Source organism: Eublepharis macularius, chromosome 2 (genome assembly GCF_028583425.1).
Source record: "Eublepharis macularius isolate TG4126 chromosome 2, MPM_Emac_v1.0, whole genome shotgun sequence".
In the NCBI taxonomy this organism is placed as follows: Eukaryota; Metazoa; Chordata; class Lepidosauria; order Squamata; family Eublepharidae; genus Eublepharis; species Eublepharis macularius.
The window spans coordinates 136303786-136325744 of NC_072791.1; the positions used below are offsets into that span (position 1 = coordinate 136303786).

General features: G+C 39.1%; 1 protein-coding gene across 1 annotated transcript in view; it reads right to left on the reverse strand.

The window, feature by feature from the left end:
* The window catches only part of MUC5AC (mucin 5AC, oligomeric mucus/gel-forming), a 67532-nt gene that overhangs the window by 27478 nt on the left and 18095 nt on the right, over positions 1-21959 (reverse strand). The window contains exons 9-30 of the mRNA XM_054972917.1: positions 21614-21739; positions 19823-19940; positions 18054-18192; positions 16324-16434; positions 16048-16117; positions 14877-15014; positions 14623-14787; positions 13847-13941; positions 12942-13068; positions 11990-12242; positions 11612-11664; positions 11236-11336; positions 10528-10679; positions 10239-10377; positions 10026-10139; positions 8533-8712; positions 7331-7570; positions 5635-5791; positions 3910-4038; positions 3074-3218; positions 2852-2898; positions 2551-2751 (exon numbers count right to left, since the gene is read on the reverse strand). Of these exons, the coding sequence (XP_054828892.1) occupies positions 2551-2751; positions 2852-2898; positions 3074-3218; positions 3910-4038; positions 5635-5791; positions 7331-7570; positions 8533-8712; positions 10026-10139; positions 10239-10377; positions 10528-10679; positions 11236-11336; positions 11612-11664; positions 11990-12242; positions 12942-13068; positions 13847-13941; positions 14623-14787; positions 14877-15014; positions 16048-16117; positions 16324-16434; positions 18054-18192; positions 19823-19940; positions 21614-21739 (3000 nt within the window). The remainder of the gene's footprint in view (positions 1-2550; positions 2752-2851; positions 2899-3073; positions 3219-3909; positions 4039-5634; positions 5792-7330; positions 7571-8532; positions 8713-10025; positions 10140-10238; positions 10378-10527; positions 10680-11235; positions 11337-11611; positions 11665-11989; positions 12243-12941; positions 13069-13846; positions 13942-14622; positions 14788-14876; positions 15015-16047; positions 16118-16323; positions 16435-18053; positions 18193-19822; positions 19941-21613; positions 21740-21959) is intronic.

Sequence of the window (21959 nt, forward strand, 5' to 3'; positions counted from 1 at the left end):
CAAGCCTATTGCTATATTTAATAGTGAAGTAGCTGACTTCTTTGTGGATAATGAAAGCAGCACAATAGGGCTACGCAGAAAACAAAGGGGATCTTTACCTACTCTGGGAACTCCTCAGCTATATAGAATAACATGCACTGGTAAAAGAACCAAAGGGAAAATAACCTTTTAAAACAATCTGATAATATGTTCCAAGTGGGATGGAGGCACAGAAGACAGCGTTCTAATGCTCTGTCCTAGTACTGCTCATTATTGGTGCCCTCCCTCCCTCTCCTCCTCCTTCATTGCAAAAGTGCTGATGTGAGGAAAATCTTGCCAGGCCCCACTGCCTCCCAACTATTCCCCCTGTCCTCAACAGCTAAGCCACATTGCAGCACAGTTGCTAAAGGGAAAAAAGCCCTGTAAAACAGTTAAAAGGATAGGGGGGATCCTGACACTTAATATCACCATTTTGAATGTGGTCCTAAGCTCTCACCCTGGACTGGTTGCAGCAGTACTTTCACATGGAGGATCTGACCAGAGCAGATATGCTGTTTCTCCTTTAGGACTAAGCAAAGGAGGTTTTTCTTTCCTCCATTTAAAAAGTAAATTCCTTGGGAGCACCACAAGTCATGCTCAGAGAGAGCACTGTTTCACAGGGAAATTCCCAAATAAAGCTGGCGCATTTGGTATTCCATTTACGGAAAGCCCTTGTCTTTTTGGACCCGAGAAAACACACAGTAGGAATCTCAGTGCATTGGTCTATCTTTACATCATATAGCATCCTATTCGTTTAGACATAGACTTAGAAACATGGAAAGGATCCCAAGGGTCATCTAGAACAACCCCCTGCTTAATGCAGGAAATTCACAGCTACCTCCCCCCTCCACCTCTTCAGTGACCTCTACCCTATACACAAAGGAAGGCAAAAAACCTCCAGGATCCCAGGCCAGTCTGACCTAGAGGAAAACTCCTTCCTGACCCCAAAGTGGTGATTGGCATTAACCTCGGCATATAAGAAAGGGCCACAAGAGCCTAGCACCAGCTAACCCCTTCATGCATGTATTCATATTAAGCCATAGAATCATCATTGCTGTCAGATGGCCATCTAGCCTCTTCTTAAATATCTTTAAGGAAGGATTGCCCACCACCTCCTGAGGAAGCCTGTTCCACCGAGGAACTGCTCTGTCAGGAAGTTCTTCCTAAAGTTTAGCCAAGAACTCTTTTGCTTTAATTTTAACCTGTTGTTTCTGGTCCAACCCTTTGGGTCTCATTTACTATGGGACACTAAAAATATGTCACAGCAGATCACAATGTTTGTAGTTTGCAAAGACTAGTTCACTGATTCTAAAACTGCAGAAGCACAGGTAATGTTTTATACTAGGGTTGCTGAAGCACAGTCCTAGCTGTAGGTAGCACAACAGATTCAGCTGTCTCTACCTGACTTTCCAGGAAAATCTTACCCTGTTCTTTACTGTATGAAGTTGGTTGTACTTGTTTGCACTACCTTAACAAATCCTAAGAGTCAAAAGACTAGATGTCATGCCATGAGGCAAAAGGGGATCCTACCCCTGCTATGTTCTCACCATAACAATTTACAATACAACTCTTCATGGAGAGGAAGGTTAACTTTAGCTCAGGTTACTGAAGGAGCCTGCTCTGCTAAGGTTCTGTCCTCTCAAGACTGGGTTTAACTCATACGTATAAGATAGTGCCACTTCTTATACCACACAAAAGGGATAGAATAATCCCAATTATGTTGTGTGTGTGGGGGGGGGTGGAATCACTATTAAGCAGCCTTTCTTCCATTTTTTTCTAGCGATTTCATTGCAGGCTTGGAATGCTTTGGTTAATTTTGTTAATTACTTCACAAGCTACTATCCAGTGAAGATTTTTTTTCCTTCAGCACTCCTTGCTTCTATATAGTTAGTAGTGCAGCCTACTATGGGAACATCTTTCATTACAGACTTCAACTGGTTTATAGCCGTTCTCTCTGCATAAGGGAACTTTGAGAATTATAGTTCTGTGAAGGAAGCTTGAAATCTCTAAAAGGAATTTTTTTGCACTCTTCTCAAACTACAGTTCCCAGGATTCTTTGAATGTGTGAGGAAACCATATGATTTACAGTGATATCAAATCAATATTAGTGTATAGTAAGAAAACTGCCTTGACCTGGATGTCCAAGGCTAGCTCAATCTTGTCAGATCTTAAAAAGCTAAGCAGGGTTGGCCCTGGATGGTATTTGGATGGGAGACCACCAAAGACGACCATGGTCACTACACAGAGGCAGACAATGGCAAAACCACCTCTGAATGTCTCGTCTTGAAAACCTATATGTTAGCTGTAATTTGACAGCATTTTCCACCACTAGTAAGGCTATACATTTTGCTATTCCTATAACAGACAGCCTGAGTTTCCACTATTCACATTATACACACACCACACATACTAGAACCTGCAAAAAAAGGGGGGCGAGCTATGATTTTTTGAAAATGTCCATTCTGTCTATTACAGTTAACACTGTGTTCTTGATTTAGAGATAACTTTAAGATATTCATAACAGTTTTGTACCTGGGGTAGTAGTTGCCGGTGAAGTGGTACTAAACACAAATGTAGTGGAAGCTGTTGTGGAAATTGGACAAGGGAAGATTTTCCTCTCTATTGTTCCATTGTGACTGCAGGTGGCAGTGATGCACCCTCCAATGCCATCTGTGGTTGTGTAGATGATCTCCCCAGGCTTGCTTATCTTCCCTTCATAGATGCAGTAGCATTCTGTTTTTTGAAAGATAATAGCATCACTAAGCACCTGAAAATGTCAGTGACTGTTCTAAATTAACACATTTCATACTGAAAAGCTGTTTTTTCAACATACCATCTTCACTGTAGACGCACTTGTTTTGACCATTCATTGTGCATTCACTGGAAGGAAACAACAGAACACCAGGTTTGAAGGCAGTTAAAATGAGTAGAATGCAAAAGAGTAGCAATAGCTAATGTATATAATGAGGAGGGGGGGGATAGGCCAGGTTCAGCTAGTGTTATGAAATACATAAAGATTCATTCCTATCATTTTTAATATTAACGTGAACATTACCATGATTGACAGTTCTCTTCTGAAGGCATTTTTGTTCCTGGCTTAAAATATTTTCCTTTGCGATCAAAACAACCACAATCCTGGACACACTCCATGTCATCTTCATCAAAATAAGGCTTATTGCTTGGACACTGTGGATAGCAGCCTGCAGTAAGAAAGAGAGGAAGTTCCAAGTAATAGCACTTTATCTATTACATGTGTCAGAGTTTTAACTGATTCCCTGTAGGCTTTGATTTGGCATTTACCCCATTACTAAGATTATTATCTTTCTAGTAACACACACACACGTTACCTAATACTGAATCAGACCAGTGGTCCACCAAGATGAGTATTGTTTACTTAGTATAGCAGTGGTTCTTCAGGGTCTCAGTCAGAGGTCTTTCAAATCATCTGCTGCCTGGTCCTTTTGATATAGAGATGCCAGGAGCTGAACCCCAGAAAAGAAAGGCAGAGGCTCATCCAGTGAGCCACAGCCGATCCCCATGTTGTGGTATTTTCTATTTTTAGCTATAACTTACTTTATTTTTGAGGTTCAGTCCTGTCCTCTAACCTCCTGTCACATGAATAGACCCCCCTCCAAAACAATCATTTCAACGTCTACAGGTTTCTTTCTGAAAAATCATACAATAGTTGCTTATTACAGGTTATTGTAGCCCTGTCCTGTTTGCTTAACTATTATTTTATTGCTTTGTTCCTTAGAAAGAATGTGGCAAGAAAATGCTGGAATGGAGAGTACAAGAACAGAAGTTTGGGAATCCATTTGTGTTCTGTGATATGTGAGACAGGCTGCAGATAGGAGAATCAGTAAAAAGATTTGCTGTCACTAATCCATGTACCTTCTAAGCCTTGTAGCTCATGGAGGCATTTTCCACTTGGATTTCTGCAGGTCTTCATACAAGGAGAACCACAAGGTCTGTAGTGCCACTCACACTCCCCTTGCGGATTGTAGTAATCGCAGAATAGAGCTGGAAGATGGGGAAAGAGGAAAATGTCAATATATTGTCGAAGGCTTTCATGGCTGGAGAACGATGGTTGTGGATTTTCCGGGCTGTATAGCCGTGGTCTTGGCATTGTAGTTCCTAATAAATATGAGAACTACAATGCCAAGACCACGGCTATACAGCCTGGAAAATCCACAACAACCGTAGAAAAATGTCAATTCCAAACAAAAAGTATTCTTTTATGCTGATTGATACTTTTCCTTGCACTGTGCAGAAATCTCATATCCTTACTATATTGCAAAATGGCAACTAATTGTTGTGTTCTTGGCTCCCATTTGATATACTTATCCAAGTAGATTATTTTATACACAATTGTACAGCGAAAACAGTGATGAGATATATCAATGGGCTATTACTCTAATCCTGCCAATATGACATAAACAATAAATAATGAGCTTGCAACTTTTGTTGCTTTTTAACTGCTTTGAGTCTAAGGAGATGTGGAACACAGAAATTTTAAACACAGTAACGTGTGTGTGTTATGTGCCTCCCACCTATGGGAAATACCTCCAAAATGTCCTATTATTAACAGACTTGCTCAGATACTGCAAACTGGAGGACGTGGCTTTATTGAGTCAAGACATCTTGTTTTAGGTCTTCCTCTTTTCCTACTGCCTTCTACTTTTCCTAGCATTATTGACTTTTCTAGAGAATGTCTTCTTACGATGTGACCAAATAAATATGAGGCCTTAAAAATAAAATAGATGTTAGCCTTTTTTAAAAAATCACTTGAATACTTTTTATTCTTCTTCCTTTATTTTAGCCTGTTTTCAATTATTATAAAAAATATATTATTGTCTTCTCTCCAGAAGACAATAAGATAATTTCTATAATAATTGAAAATAGACTAAAATGAAGAAGAATAAAAAGTATGCAAGCGATTTTTTAAGGCTAACATTATTATATTTTTAGGCCTATTCTCATATTTATTTTGAAGATAACAATGTCACCACAATGTTGCCTTGACCCGTAATTACGATAGTGGACATTTCTTCTGTGTATGTCCATATGTGGTGTGGATGATTCTGAGCGACCCATGCTTGTCATTTCCTCCATGACATCCTGTACTATTCCATTAACACCATAGCATAGGGCCTTCCATATGAATATTGAGATCACATGTGAGAGTCAATACCATAGTTACTTGCTATATCAAAATCTCTCTGTCCGCAGGAACAAATGGTATGGGAAGTAAACATGTTATCAGTCTCTCGGACCAGTGTTCACACTTTATCAGAGCACTGAGGAATAGCAACCACATGACTCTCAGAATATAAAAAAATGGCCCTAGGATTCAATTCTTGCAATATTAGAATGCATTGAGAAGAAATGTTTGTCCTATTAAACAGATATGCAAAAAGTCACATTGTGGTGATTTCACTGTATCAAAAATTGGTGTGAAACTGGAATGCAAAATATATATTCATATATCTGCATCCCTTCAGCCTCCATATGTGGTCCCTAGAAGGAATATGCTTTGCAAGTGGAAATATTCTCAATCCCATTAATCTAATCAACCATTTCTTTTCATAAAAATCCTTAAAAATGGCCAGTACTCACGGCATATGGATGGTGTTCTCCAAGCAACACACACACCAGCCTCAGTGCATGCCTGAGCATAGGCAGCCACAGCTGTGCAGAAACATTCACAGTCTCCCCCAGTGTCACAGGCACAGGCATCAGACACACAGGCATCATAGTATTTTGTTGGTTCAACCTATTAAAAATAAATAAATAAATATCATTTAATATTTTTGCATACACTTTCAGCTTTATTGTGCCTTGGTCAGCAAAGGAGAAGGGAATTTTTTACTTTTCAGATGCAATTTCTTCTTTATTCTACAAATTCAGCAAGGAGAATTTAATTTGTTACTTTAGCTGATATTTTTGATTTCATGTAACATAAGTCTTTGTAATAACAGAATGGAAAGCATAGGTAGTTTGCTATAATAAGAAATATACATATTTTTTGAACATCAAACGGATATAAGAAGGTTATGAATCATCAGGCATTAGTAACTACCCAGGAAAGGAAAAAAAGTTTGTCAAAGAGGCAGTGGATCCACTGAGAAACAAATGAAAATGGATGACAAATCTCTACTGCATTCATCATTCATCACATATGTTAATATTAGAATCTTACTGTGCTGGGAAGCCTAACCATTGCAGGCTTTACTTTTGACTTTCTTTTATGCCAATTGTTAGCTGGTAGCATGGCAGTGATTTAAAGATCAGCAAGGCAATATTTATCTGACTTAAAAAAGAGAAATAATGACCAATATTCCTAGCTGTAACATTAATGCTCTGCAACAACTTTGCTCATCTGAGCAAAGTCTTTTGAAGATGCCACCCAGCAAATGGTAAGATCAACAACTGGTCATACCCAAGCATTCCTTGTTGTAGCTCCAACCTGATGGAACAGTCTGTTTGCCAAGGTCAGGAAGGCTCAAATGCAGAATGTGCAAAACAGAATTGTTCAAGAGGGCATTTTTATAAAGGAAACAGTGTTGTAGCTTTAATGTCTATAAAAAATTCTGGATAGTTTTTATTGTACTTTTTAAAATTTTGTAATCTGCCTTGAGTCTCTGCAAGAAAGGCAGTAAATAAATTAAGTAAGTAAGTAAGATTGCTTTAGCCTTGCACAGTCTTATTACATTCTGGTTAAATATACTGAAAAAATATTGGTGAATTTATCAGCTTTCTAACATATAGATTAGAGCCATAATCAAAGCTTTGCAGCGTAAGAATGATCAGGCCTATGAAAATCAATAATTAATACTCCTCAATTTTTATGCTGGTATATGTTTCTTAAGAAAGGACATGGATGGCCAGGATAGCTATTCATATCTTCAGCACTACCACTGGGCTTAAAGTCAACCTTGAGGATAGGATCATCCATTTCACATGTCCCCAGGGTTCATACTAACTATTCTACAATGCAAAAGATTCTATGCTACAAGAAGAAAGTGGTTGTTTGTAACTTCATGCCAGATGTGGCAAAGAACAGCCTCTTACTCCCAAATATAACAAGTAGCTAAAAGACTATTAAGAGTTTGAGAGTTACAAAATCCTGGAACTGCAACTGGGCTATGTGCCTGCAATATCACTGAAATGTCCCTACAATAGCAGGGTAACATTTTATGTTGGTCTCGTGTATTGGCTGATGTTTCCATTCCTGTTCTATACGCTTATGTGCAGGCTTAGGATCAAAGCTGTTAAGTGACTCATATATGCACCTAGAGAAAACTGTCCATACCTGAGAGTGGCAGGAAGCAAACACCTGGCTGGTAATGATGCTACATTGTTTCTGGGCCCAAGAATTCCTGTATGGGTTTGCAGTACAAGGATCCCTGTTCTTTTTGGCATCTGGGCAAGTGGGAGATGCCTTCCAGCTGTTACCAAACTCAAGTACATCTCCTACAACAGACTGGCTTCTGGTGGTAAAATCATTGATATCATTTCCATCATAGTTTCCACAAAGCCCACATACGTGACCCTATTATAGAGACAAGGACAAAATAATGAGAAGCAGATTTATTTTACTGTGTTTAATCAAAAATGTTCATTTCAAGTTTGAAGTATACTTATGTATAGGCATCCTTATAAATCTTGGTGAGTTCTTCTCTTCATAATGGCTTTTTAATTAAATACAATGGAGCAAATAACATATTCCTTTATAAGTATAGATCCGCTTTCTCCTTCAAAATGAATGGAGAGTCATGTAATAAAGCAAATATAGGGCTCTATATTAAGTAAGTAACTTACTTAAATGTGGATTCATAAAATAGGTAATTCATTTTATAATTTGGACTTGTACATGAAAAGGGTATTTTGTTTTGTTTGTAAGACAAATATTTTCTGGAAATCTCTATTCCCTAAAGGTCTTTTCTACATTGCTATAAATGTTTTTCTGTGAGCAATTTCTAAGAAATATGAAATTATTTCCCATGAAATCAGGCACTGATCGGCATAAGTGCACAAGAAATGCAAAAAGCAGAAAAATTAAATGATCTAGCTCAGGAAATTCAGGGAATTCCTTATTGAGTAATTTGTGTGTCCCAGGCTGAGCTATCGTTCTAGTTAGTTGAGTCTTCCAATAGGACACTCTCAAGTGTTCTGAAGCAGAGTGAGTTCTGCCTCAAATGAAAAACCTTTGAATCCCTTGTGTCTGTTTCTGAGGCCTGCTTGACTTTTCACTCTGTTGGCTATTACAGTGGTGAGCCATTCATAAACCTAGTGACCTCAGGAGGGACAGAAACAAATTGACTGCAATAATTTTGCATCAGTCTGGGTATAATTCATCCATTTGTTTCTTTGGAGGGCAAAAGTATACCATGAAACTTATAAAGATGCAGATTAACAACATTAACATATCAACGTTTTCCCAAAACAATTTTGACATTTTTTTTCACAACTCATTCCAGAAATGTGTGTAATGTCTTAGCCTTCACACCTCACCTTAAATTCTGGACTAAGTTTGATGAATATGCTGGTTTTCTTGTCCCACATCAGGATCAGTCCATCTATCGTGTCTACCACCATGTAGATGCCCATGTATCGAACTTTGTATGGCACTTCACCACCTGGGACTCTCTGTATCACTTCAAATTTGCCATCTGTGAGTATTAGCTCATAATTCTGCAAAATGAAAACAATCAACAGAGATGTCTCATTGGCATTATGTATACTGGGATTCTTCTACAGTTTTTTTAAGTACAGTAAACTCCACCTCACTCCCAGGCTGGATTAAATTTTTGAAACTATAACATTGTATGTTTACAGTACAGTCTATGATTTATGAAGTTCTACAAATACTAGTTTCCTAGATGATTGTGGCTGGGATCTAAAATGTTGCTTAGTCTTGTGCTACAAAAGTCAAATTTTGGAAGCTACAGCCCCCAGACTTACTTGGGTGTCCCAGTTTGCAGCTCGCAGGGTGGGGGAGGGGTACGCAGCATGACAGCCACCAACCAATCAGCTCAAACTTCCTGGCCACCCAATCCTCACTTCCTCACTTTGCTAGTGGCTTGTGAATCCTGCCTGGCCCTCCCTACAATTGAGTTCCTGGGGTTGGACTGATGCGGGGGCGGGGGGTGTTTAGAAGTTTTGTATTTTCTTTTTGTCTGAACTTTGTCTGATGGTCTAGCATTGGGGGCGGATCCCTTCGGGGGGAGGTAAGACCTGCATGCCCAGTCTCCCAATTAAGGGGATTTCCATAAGGAATCTAGGAAGTGAGTTATGGTGTTGCATGCCCAGCTCGGGGGCTGCCGGGCATACTCACTCCCAGGTGGCAGGGAAATCACACAGGGGTGTACACCCATGTGATCTCCCTTTTGCTGTCACTTTTGGTTGTCCCCCCTCAGCAATGGCCTGAGGGGGCAGGGGGACATTGGCGGGCAGGCAAGACAACTGATGCTTGGGATCTGACCCCTATGCATTGCCAATGCTCTTCTTAGCTGTAATTTAATAAAGTTGTGGCTGTTTTTACTCCAGTAAACGTGTGCATGTGGGTTTTGTCACCGTGCTCCCTTCCCCTCCTCCGCTATCAGCACTGGGCTGCAATTTCATTTTCTTTGACAAACAGACTTCCATGGTATATCACAACCTGCTTTTGAAATCTCCCTTTAGTTTCAACAATAGTTTGTTATGCATCCATGTGGGGGGAGAGGCTGGTTTTTAAAAATGCTTCTTGGGATCATGAAACTAATGTCACGGTTTTTTGGATGCTACCCAGTGAAGTACTGTGAAACTTCAATTTGTGTATCCTGTATTTGGGTCTGTCTTTACCTGCCTGTCAATACAGATATCCATTTTTTAATCTAGCTATATTATGATCTGCTTCAAGATTTTCTTCTAATGTAGGCTGATTTCTCACATCCTAAGTTTCTCCAGATGCACAAGACCTATGGTACATGTTGCCTTTCTGGGTGATCCCCAGTGAAGCTACTTGCCTTCAAAAACACTTTAATGGCCTTTGAGCAGGTAGTCCCAGTAGTCCCACAGGGGATGTTCTCAGTGATGACTCTGAAAGTTCCTGCCTTTGTGCTGTTTTTACCACAGTGATCCTGTAGATAAGAACATTATGTAGTGTTCACAAACATAGAGAAACTAAACTGAAGATTTTTAGTAACATGATAGCGGTTCTTGAAGAATAAACTGAATACCTGGACCAATGTGTATTCACAGTCTCCACTGAAGCTGTAGCGTTTGCCATCAAAGGAGATGTAATGGCCATCCCCATAAACTGAGCATGTTGCCAGGCAAGGTTCATTGGTGCATTCCCACATTCTGTTCTTACACGTACTGCAGAAGCAGAAAAAATACATGATTTTACTATGTTTCCTGCTACATGTGTTCAATACTTCTAATTCATTTTGATACTTTCAATTCAGTTTCTGAAAAGTCATGAAATCATGATCAAATTACCAGTGATGCTTATTGGTTTGTACGTACCATGTGTTACATTTCACCTTGATGGTATCCCCTGGTTTGTATATTGCTTCATTGTGAATACAAGGACATTCTTCAGCAGCTACACACCCACCTTTGCCATCTGAGACCAGCTCATTGGGGCACATGCAGCCAGAAATGCATTGGGTGCTATACTATAATAAGAGAGTATGGAAGAGTTACTAAAATACTGTCTTAGGATGAATTCACCCATAGCTATTAGCATCAGTCTTTCCCAGTGAGTCACCACTGAAGACCAGTTCATTCATCCTATTCAATGCTGAACAAATTGCTTCAAATTTACTTTTTCAGGGAAGTTTTGGTATGTTGAACACTTCTTGAGAACATTCCAATACATGTCTACATCATGATTTTGGCACATTCTAGAAGAGTATATATGTTATGAATCAGAGTGCACCAATCTGTTATCTTGGTAAATTGCTATCTTGTTAAATTAACCTGTGGTGTCATGTCCACATAAACAGTTGTTATATGGGCCACCCCTCATTATCATATCGTCACCTATCAGCCAGCCTCCAATTTTGCATTATCGGCCTGTGGTGACATAAGGCTGTGTTGTTTGGGGACTGGTGCTAGCACTTCTACATATTCAGATTATCAAGCTATAACTGCAATTGCTGAGGGGTCAATTTGACATGTAAACAGGCTATTAAAGTAAGACAGGGTTACAAAATATTGACAGACACTTACGCATCCCATGTCAAGTGTCTGACAGCTCTTCTGACACTCGGCTCCAGTGGTACCTGCTGTGGCATTGTCACAGTTGAAATAAATCATGGGGGCATCACACACTGATAGAAAGAAAGTATAGATGAAATCTGAGTCAGATGCTAGTGAATACACCAATGCACATCATTATCGACACGTCACTTTGCAAAACACGGTATGTTATGCCAAGCCTTAGATTTCATGATTCTAATAACATGTGCCCCTGCATTTGTCTCAGCTGTGCATGTGGAAGAACCTTCAAATCTCCTATACTTGATTGGTACAGGCTGTACTATTTTAGTACAGTAAAGATAGGTTAAAAGCAGCAATACAGAGAGGTAATAAAATGGTGCTTTACCTGGCTGTGGCTTCACTTGTCCAATGCACTGAAGCTTTCCTTGTGTGCAAGTGCTGTAACAGAGGGGTGGGGGGAGAGATCCTTTTTTAGTTACAATAAGAGCTGGTTATGTTAAGGTGTCTGTGTTTTGGCAACCAAGAGGTGAGAAAATACTCTTCCACCAGAATGCTAAATTGTCATCCTGTGGTCAAAGGAGAGTTGCTTAAACTCTTGTCTATAATGGGTTTGTAGGTTTGAGGAATATATAACTAGATGTCCCCGGGAAGGCAAAGAGCAAGGCTATTGTCTTTCTTTGATATTGATTAATTTCCATAAAATAGATAGATTTTCATTATTCTTGTCACCTAACACCAATTATTAATTCAAATAATCTCTTACCAAATGACGCCATTTTCATGAATTACGTCTCCAGATGGGAGAGGAGATCCTTTATAGTAACAAGGGCAGCTAGTAGCAGGTATACATTTGCCACTTTCATCCATGTATGTTCCTTCTTCACAGGTGCATCCATCCACTGAGATAAACTTAATATTGCAGGTGACATCAGGTTCACTCAGAGATCGACAGGTGGGTTGGCAAGAATCAATGTTATAGCGGTATGTCAGGGTTTTGGGACATACTTGGTATTTGGCTTGAGAAAGAAAAAACAATCATTCACAAGGTTTATCTAAGGCGAATGTGGATATTAAGTACTGGATGTGATCAGTATAATCTATATCCAGAAACACTTGCTGGGTTGTTCTAGATGCATATTCTCTGTTATGGGAGTGGTAGCTTGAAATGTGTGTAGTTCAGAAGAGAGATGTTACAACTCCAGGCATGGATTTATGCTAAATATGCATTATCTAGTGTGGCCATTCCACATACTTTGATTTTTCAAATCAACTTACATTATTCTACATTTATCTTTAAGTTTCCTCTTTGAAAACTGCGCATTTACTATGTCTCTTACTATCTTCTCTAAAAATGTGCCTCTCACCTCATTTCTAATCTAGAAATGGCAAGGTTATTTTGTTGTAACTGAAGGGAGAAATTAGTATGTGCTCATTTATTTATAACACTGTGTGATTTTTGTTGACTTTTGCCACCTAGTAGTAACCATGAATTACAGTCCCCCCCCCCCTCCTCTGCAGTTCATCTTCATAGGCCCATACCATCTCCTTTGGAGAATCTGTTGGAACTCCTCTGGGATCAAGAAAAGAAAGGCAATCCACTAAGATGTCATCAAATTCCACTAACATTTTGCTCGAGATAACTTTGAAACAAGTCCAGAATTTCTGACAAATCATTTTTTGGGTTAGGAAATCCAATGGGTAATTCTAATACTTACTGCAGATATTGGTCCTCCATCCACTCAGAAGGACTCCTTTGGCAGCACAGGCTCGGACATAGGAGGAGAGGGCGGCACACATACAATCCTCACTCCTTTCACAGTTACAAGTGTCAAACATGCAGTTCTAAGAACACAAAGAACAGCAATTTATTTTAATGCATCTTAAGTCTTGGAGAGAAAGGTGGCGTATAAATAAAAGAAAGAAAGAAACAGAACAGTCTCCTCAGTGACATTTTGTTTTAAACCTTCATATGCACAATTCATAGAATTTTTAGCTTTCTTTTCATCTTGAGGCCAGAGTCCATTATGCTTTTTATGCTTCTGTGGGGGGGACGGACTTTCATTGTATAAGCATATAAAGACCTATGGGGAACATGGGGCTTCCTCTAACAGACATCTCACCCACATTTTTCCTCATAATGTTTTGTAAAAGAAAACCATGAGGTGTAATCATCACAGTTAGCATTTCTCCAACATTACTGCTCTATTTTATTGGCCACTGCTTGCAAGGGATAGAGAAATGCTGATTGTGATGCCTATATCAATTAATAATCTAAAACCAGGCATATTTGTAATTGTACTGTACCAATAATTTTAAATTTGGGGGGTGAAGGTTAGGTTATGCAAAATATTTCCTGCTAGAACCTGAACACTATGCTCTTTGTCAAAAGTTGGCAAATAATATTATCTAGCACACAGTGAAATAAGATGTTTGCATTTAGTAATGGAGCGAGAAATGTATATGTTGGATTACATGATATGGGGATTAATAACGACACTTGGGAAGCTTGGCAAAAGGTAAATTGAGCACCTTATCCAGATTGGCAGATTATTTTTTACCTCTCTAGGAGTTATTTTTACATTCTTATTAGTACTTCAGAGGAAAAGAAGTTGTCAGATACCGTGTGGTAAACAGCTGGGTTAACTATAGCATGACACTTCTGAAAAGGTCCATTGCTGTCTGTTAGCAGTCCACACCAGTGCTGAGCATATTTTTCTGTGAATACAAAACACATTATGATCTCTTTTTAGTTTTTGCATGTGTGTGTGTTTTTAATAACAATTCTAATCCACATTGCCATCCTAAACACCTTGGTTAACTATCAAACTGAGTGACTTGAAAAGGGTGGGGTGATGTCCCCCCTGGCAGAAAGTGTATATTGACTCTGACAGCCTATGCCTGCTGGAAGAACTATGAGGCGGTGATAACAGTGGCAAAGAAATCTTACTTTGCTGCTACCAATGTAGCATCTAGTTTGCTTCCGGCTGAGCTGCTTAAAATAGCTAGCCACTTGCTGAATTCAAAGTCTGACCCTTTAAATTCCCAGGAACAAACTATTAGCTGAGATACTTTTGCAAATTTCTTTGCTGAGAAAATCTCTTAAATATGCTCTGATTTGGACACTGGCTATAATACAGGTGAGATACTAGTAACCTCCAGCAAAACATCTTGTCCCTTTAGAGTTCACTTCGATCCTATCACTTTGATGGATACAAACAGGATCTTGGGATCTGTGAAGGCCACCACTTTAGTGTTAGAGCCCCGGATACTTAAAACTTGTAAAGATCACATCATGTATTTTTAAACCAATGAAGTTTTTAAAAAAATGTATTTATTTTCAAGGACATAACTGTTATTCTAATTCTTGAAGAAAAGTTGTAGCATAAATGCACATACCATTTTCTATGCTGAGGGTACATGGGTTCTCAAATATATTTTTGACATTAGGGCAATCAGCCTGTGTTTTCCAGGTATTGGCAAAAGCCGCAGAGGTTCCTTCAACCACCCCACTGATGGCTTTGAAGTCATCTGACTGGACACTGTTGAAGTTTCCACAGAGACCTGACAGAAAATCAGTTGAGTTTTGAATCCTTTGTGCAATCTAAAAACAATTAGACTGTTCCTTTATGCATTGTAGTTAATGAACTCACCACATGTCTGTCCTTTGTGAGTTGGGTCTAAGCGTACAAAGACTTGCATGATAGGGACAAGCTGGACCTCTAACTGGAGGCCAATTTTTGTGTCTATAATGATGAAAAATGATGATGGCCTGAACATGGTGACGTTGGCTGTGGAAGTAAAACATAATTAACCATTTTTCAAATGGAATCAAACATCTTATCAAGTATGAACAGTTTATTGATTCTAATGTGGTGATTGTTACATAGGGATGAGGGGAGATGTGTTCAGTGTATTTAATTTGTACTTGGGTTCTTATAGTTGATAGCAACTGCTTATACCAGATATATATCACCCACCATTTTCTATGGGTAACACAAATAAGCTTCTACCATAAGAGGAATACAATAAGTTGTATTTAAAATCCTATACAGTGCTAGCCTGCAGTACAGCAACCCTTTGGGTTGCATCCAATGAAACATGGGTGGAGCTTTGCTCATGGAACATATATTTTCCATTTTCTTCTTCCCATTGCAACCCACTTTGATCCCCAAAATGCTGTGGTACAAAATCAGGGTCTGCAGTGGAAGATAGAATCAGCAAAAATCACTATTAGTGGAAGATTACTTTGGATACAATCCATTGTTTACCATTTTGATGGAAATTACTACAAACTCCCACTGTAATAATTCATAACCAATCATATTGCCTATGTAACTGTAATACTACGAGTACTGGAAATTTGGTTATAAATCAACAAATTCCCATCATTCCCCATTTTCAGTGACAAGGAGAAGGTGGTTGCATGGAAGTCTTTACTGACACTATCATTGCAATAATATAAAAGATGAGATTTCAGTATAAACCCTATTTCTGATCTGTCGCTTACATGTATAAGATTTTCAATATGTACACTGAATTTCTGTACAGACAAGATTTTCCAATACATTTCAATGCACTAAGGACTATGTGTTTCGATTTAGTGCAACCACTATAAAGAAGCCTTCTTAAGTACATACCTTAGTGCACAAATACCTCTGGATAAGGTGAACATCTGTAGTTAAATGCCTTCCAATGTATACTGAACAAAATAGTCTTTGACAAAGTACACGAGCCACAGTAAATATCAGTCTTCAATATGATAGTAAGGGAAGAATGCAAAGAATGAAGAATGCCATAGGTTATCTCCCGAGTAGAACTTACATGCTGAGACAGGCAGCTGGGTGAGGATCATATTCACGTACACAACCCCAGAAGACTTGATCACAATTATCTAGCAGAGGAGAGAGTATAATTTGATTGTAACCAACTAGCCAGCTTTTTTTTTTTTTAGTATAGCTGCAAGGAACAGAAACTGACATCAGAAGATCAAGAGAAAACAATGACTTTATTTGTATAGGATTGTGAAACAACAGTGGTCTTATCCACGTGCAGTCTACATTTAAACATACATTTGGATATTTTGTTTTTCATACTTACTGTCTGACCTCCATCTATGCTGACAGCTACACCTTTCAAGCATGTTTCAGTGTCTGTAAGGCCACACTTTCGTATTTCTGCCAGAACAGTGAAGGCATTGCTGTCACACAGCTGAAAGTGAAGTAACAGAGCATTAGCGGCTTGTGTTGCCTGTACTTTATATCAATTTCTATTACATTACACCCTTCTCTGTAAAATCAGGATAGATTCCCCCAGTTAAGAAAACATAACATATGACAAGTGGCTGGATCCACAGATTCCTTTCCACTAGCAGCAATCTTCCTTAGACTCTAGGAATCTTCTGGTGATGCAAAAATCCTTCCTCAAGTGGTAGAGGTGCATTTCACTAGAGGAAAGATCAGTGCTCCAGCAGAAGTGTTTTTGCATCAGATGAATGCTACACCAATAGCAGAACAGAACCTTTGAATTCAACTCAATATGTGGCACTGTTATTAATAATAAAAAAATAACACAGTTTAACAAATCAAGGCCAGATCACATTCCATTACTATAAGAGATTAAAAGCTTGTTTGTGCAAACATGGTTTAGGTAATCCCTGAAGGACAAAAAATGGTGAATTTATCTTGGAAGAGAGTTCCACAGGGCAGAAACCATCACTGCAAAGGTCCTGATCCTTGTTTGCATTGGTGTTATTTAGTGGGAGGCTAATGCCCAGGGCCTCCTTGGTCTCAATGGATGGGAGATAGGGTTGACAGCTCTGGGTAGGGAAATTCCTGGTGATTTGGGGGTGGGGGAGGGAATTTTGCTGAGTATAATGCCATAGATTCCACCTTCCAAGGCAGCCATTTTCACTAGGGAAATATCTCTCTGTCAACTGGAGATCAATTGTAATTCTGGGAAATCTCCAGCCACCACTTGGAGGTTGGCAACCATAGTTGGAGAGCTCACTGGGGACAAATGCTATAATAAAAGGTATGCATTAGGGGTTGTAAAAGTAAAAAACAGCACTCAGAATTATGCCTGAATTGTACTTATTTGTAGTCAATACAAAGTCACACGAAGTAGGTAGTGTGTACATTGGGGAAAAATTTGAGATCTTGTATGCTCCTGAATTAGGATGAAATATTTTTGCAGCATTCTCATATCATTTGAAATTTTATCTGCACTTACTTAAAGTGATAGAATGGTCATTCTAGCACATGCATATCCCAAGATGAGGTATGCTTCTGTTTGCACTGGTGCTAATTCTTTACCAAAATGGCTTATAAGTACATTCATACTAATAGAAGAAACTTGAAGGGGGAAGGGCTATCTTTCTATTAAATCTAGAGAGACATGGAAAGCAGCATGATGTAGTGAGCTCACAACTATCTCTCAGCGTACAACATTACATAATTTTTATGACAAAAATTATGACTAGAAAAATGGGTTGAGATACAGATATGGCCCCATAATCCTTAGATGAAACCATAATCCTTAGATTAAATTTATCAAACCATATTAATCCCTAAAGATTTTCAGTTGTATACTTCATTATGAATCTAAAATGCTTTGAAGTATTTTTTTAATGATCAATATCTCCTTTTTCCTTCCAGGCAAAAATTTAAAGTATGTATAAAATAATTTTAATCTTAATGTCCTTAATTAAACCAAATTTTGCTTTGCCATTCTAATTAACAATATCCAAGCCATTGGCATCCCTTTGAGTATATAGTGTGGGGAACTTTCCAGTTCAGAACCTCCCCAAATTAGAGATTTGTTTTGATTACCTTAGTAAAGACATAGCTACAATCACCAAAGACGGAATAACTTTTCTCATCAAATGTTGCAATATGGGAGCCTCCTTCAATAGAGCATATTCCAGGGCATGAAAGGCTGATACAGGTCCACTGGCCTCCAGTACATGCACTGAGGGGGAAAAGGCAAAAAAGGGGTTGATTTTGTGTATTCAAATGACAGTCTCTTATGAGTGCACAGAGAAATGTGCATTGATATTTCCTTTAGAGATTTCCTTTAGAAATTAATTTGCTTCCCAAATATTTCCTTGGTGAGTTTGATGTCAAATAAATCCCTAGATATTCTCTGAATGTCAGAATGTTCTCTGCATGCTGTATTAGGGTGTGTAGTTTGAGTTAGAATTTGGATTAAAATACCAAATATTGGCTGATTCGGTGAAATCTGCATATTCCGAATCAAAGAACAGGAATTCCAGATTTCACCAAATTAATTTGGTAAAATTTGGTCGTTATTCCCTATGGGAAAATCAATCTGGGGGCTATCTGGTAGGCTGGGGATAGATAGGTCATTTTTCAATCAAACTTTTCCAAATTTGTAGGGAACCTACTCCTGACTCTCCTCTAAAGACCCCCCAAGTTTCAGGAAGACCCTGAGGGCCAATTCTATGGACCGCTGAACAAGGTGCCCCTAGCTACTCCTTTGTTTTCCTAAGGAAAAAGTCAAAGCTGACTCACACTGCAGAAACATACAGGGGCAAGGCTGCCATGGCCAAGGAACATGTCCTTGAAAAATGCCAACCCCAGGCCCTTGGATAGCCCTCAGATATTTTTCCCATTATGGAATAATGGAGAGTGGCTGGGGGCACATTCTTTGGGGGCCCATAAAATTGACCTCCCAGGTCAAATCTTCATGAAAGTTTGGTTGAAAAATTATTTTCCCATCCCACCAGATAGCCTGCAAATTGGTTTTACCATAGGGAATAATGGCTGGATATTACCAAATTTTTTGAAAATAGCCAAACCAAATTAGAGAATCAATTTGGGATTCAGGGAATTCTGGAACTTTTTTCAGATTTGGTAAAAAGAAATTGGATTTACCTAAACTTTTTTTTGTGCACACTCCTATATTGGATATCTATGTTTGCCAAAGAACTATAATTGATTTCAGCATTTGCTGTCTGTATTTGCAGTATTTGATTGTTGACATACCCTGTTTTTAGTATTTAATAGTGATTGCTTATATGCAAGAGGTTTCAGACTTACTACCTTCAGGGAACACTTTCCACATAAACAACTGCTAGAGATCCTCTGTGAAGATCTTCTGTGAGTTTGCCACAGAAGCTCAGCATGTGACAGAGTATTCTGTTGCATGTGCTAGGATGCATACTCAGTTCACATGGCCTCTCCATTGTAGTATACAGTGGAAAATTTTGGACTACAACATGCAGTGCCATTGCCTTTTAACTTTCACTGTGTGCATTTTTGAAACATGTGAGTATGATATTAATAGTTCTGAATCTCACAAAGTGCACATAGCGCATTAGCTTGAATTAATCTGTTCAGAAAATATACACAGCAGGCGCATGAGGAGAAGAGCTTTCCTGCTAAGTAGTTCTTCATTTGTGGCACTGGTTCAGTTATGTTTCTCCAAATGGATCCATGCCATCATGATAAGGCTAAAGCAGTGAAGCACAACTGCAGTGGACTTGAAGTCTTCAGCTTTAGCAGTTACATCCACCACAGTCTTAGCAATTCATCATTTTAATTTCCACCAACCAAGTATAAAGTAGTGATCTGCTTACCATGAAATACACTGGGATGCAAAAGAAGCTCCAGGAGCATAAGTATCCCCATTGTAAGTACAGTAACAGTCCTTAACAGGAATGCAGCCAGAATTGTTGATGTCATCATATACAGTGCCTGAAAGAATGTTAGTTCATGTATGAAGCTACTCATTCAGATACTGAGTGGAGTGCATAATGACATTCTGATGTCTTCAGAGGTGTAGCGTCACTGGCTGTTATATTCCTGTCTCTTGCCAGCAACACACCTTTTCCCTTTTCCAGTGATACAGGAAGGCACAGCTATGACAGATATATTCAAATATTGATAGCAGAACCTTTTTCTTATATGAACATATGAAGTTGCCTTATACGAAGTCAAAACATTGGTTCATCTAGTTGTACCCTGGCAAATTCTGCAGGGTCTCATGCAGAGAAAGGTCCTTCTAACACTTGCTAGCTGCAATCTCTTAACTGGAGATGGCAAGAACCTAACCTTTGGTGTGCAAAGCATTCATTCATTCATAGCATTTCTAATTTATGGCATGTATTCTCTCACTCCCTTTGTCATTACTTAGTTCTCCTTTGTTTTTAGAACATAAGAACCGCCATGCTGTGTGAGTCCATTGATCCATTCAGCTAAGCATTCTGCTGTTTAGATGTCACAAGGAATACTGGTTAGCAGCAAAAGCAGAACTTAAAAGAACTTCTTCACGCAGTGCAAAATCAAGATATGAAATTTGTCAGTCCAAACACCAGTTGTGGTGATGATCACTGGCTTAGACAGCTTTTAGAAAGATAACCTGTGATAAGAAGTCCATCAATGGCCAGGATAGTTTAAACATGGGGGGAACAAAGGTGAAGGGCCATCATGCCCTCCTTGTTGGCTTCAGAAAAGAATGTGGATGGTCACTTTTGGAAACACGATGCTGGAAACAGGATGCTTATTTAACCCTTTAGCCTGTTCTGACACAGTCTTATAAGTAAGGGGATGCCTCCTTCAGACAGGGTTGCCAACCTCCAGGTGAAGCCTGGAGACCTTCTTGAATTACAAGTGATCTGCACAGAGGTGGGTTCTTCTGGAGAAAATGCCTGCTTTACAGGTAGGGTCTATGGCATTATACCCTGCTGGGGTCCCTCCCAAGGCTTTACCTTCAAATGTTCAGGAATTTCTCCAACCCAGAGCTGGCAACTCTGCCTTCAGACAGGAACCCTGTTCACATTATCAGAACATTACCTGAACTTGACATTTTACTAATAAGTGAACATGGGCTGCCAAGCATCTAGTAGACATAAAAATACAGTCTCAGAATAGGGGAACTGTGTCAACTTTCATGCACCAGCATATGCATCCTTTATGAATTCATCAAATCCTTTCAAAAATTTCTCATACTAACTGTGAACAATGTGAAGTACTTCCTTTGTTTGTCTTAAACCTGCTGCCTATTGTTTCTTTTGATGACCCTGAGTTCTTGTATGTTGAGGATGTTTACAAATTTATAAACTTCGGCCAAGTTCCTCTTTAGTCCCCTCAAAAAATTTTCTAAAAGGAAGATAATTAATCTGGATCCTTTAGTTGTCCTTTTCTGTGCCATCTCCAGTGCCATTATTTCCTTGTTAAGATAGAGCAAAGACCTGACAGTTGACATGATCAATGTAGAGGTGAGCATTTTTATTTGTAGAAGACAAACAGACAGATATGATTCACCCCTGTAACAGAGGAAACTGCTTGCTCTTGTCTCAATACCACAGAGATGCTGCAGTCAATCTAACGGATGTAAATGGGACACATGAATATGAATATTGACTTACCTGGGGGACAGAAGCAGCCATCGGTACAGTGTTCTTCACAGAGCTGGGACCTTTCTGGATTGGTGCAAGTATCAGAGCAGGGGGATCCACATTCTCGGTGTTGCATGTTGAAAGGACATGACTTGGCTGAAAGTAGAAAAAAGGATGAGATTTGAGATAGTTCTCAGACAGCATTCTTCATTTCTTCAGGTGTTGTTGGCTAACAGAATGTTAACAGAGATTGGTTCATGTCCTTAAAATAGCAGCACGCTCCCGGAACGCTATCAGCTTCTTTGCACAATTTTGTGTTCAAAACGGATGCCTTTTTTAAGCATATATTGTGCGAAGAAGTCGCCAGCGTTCTGGC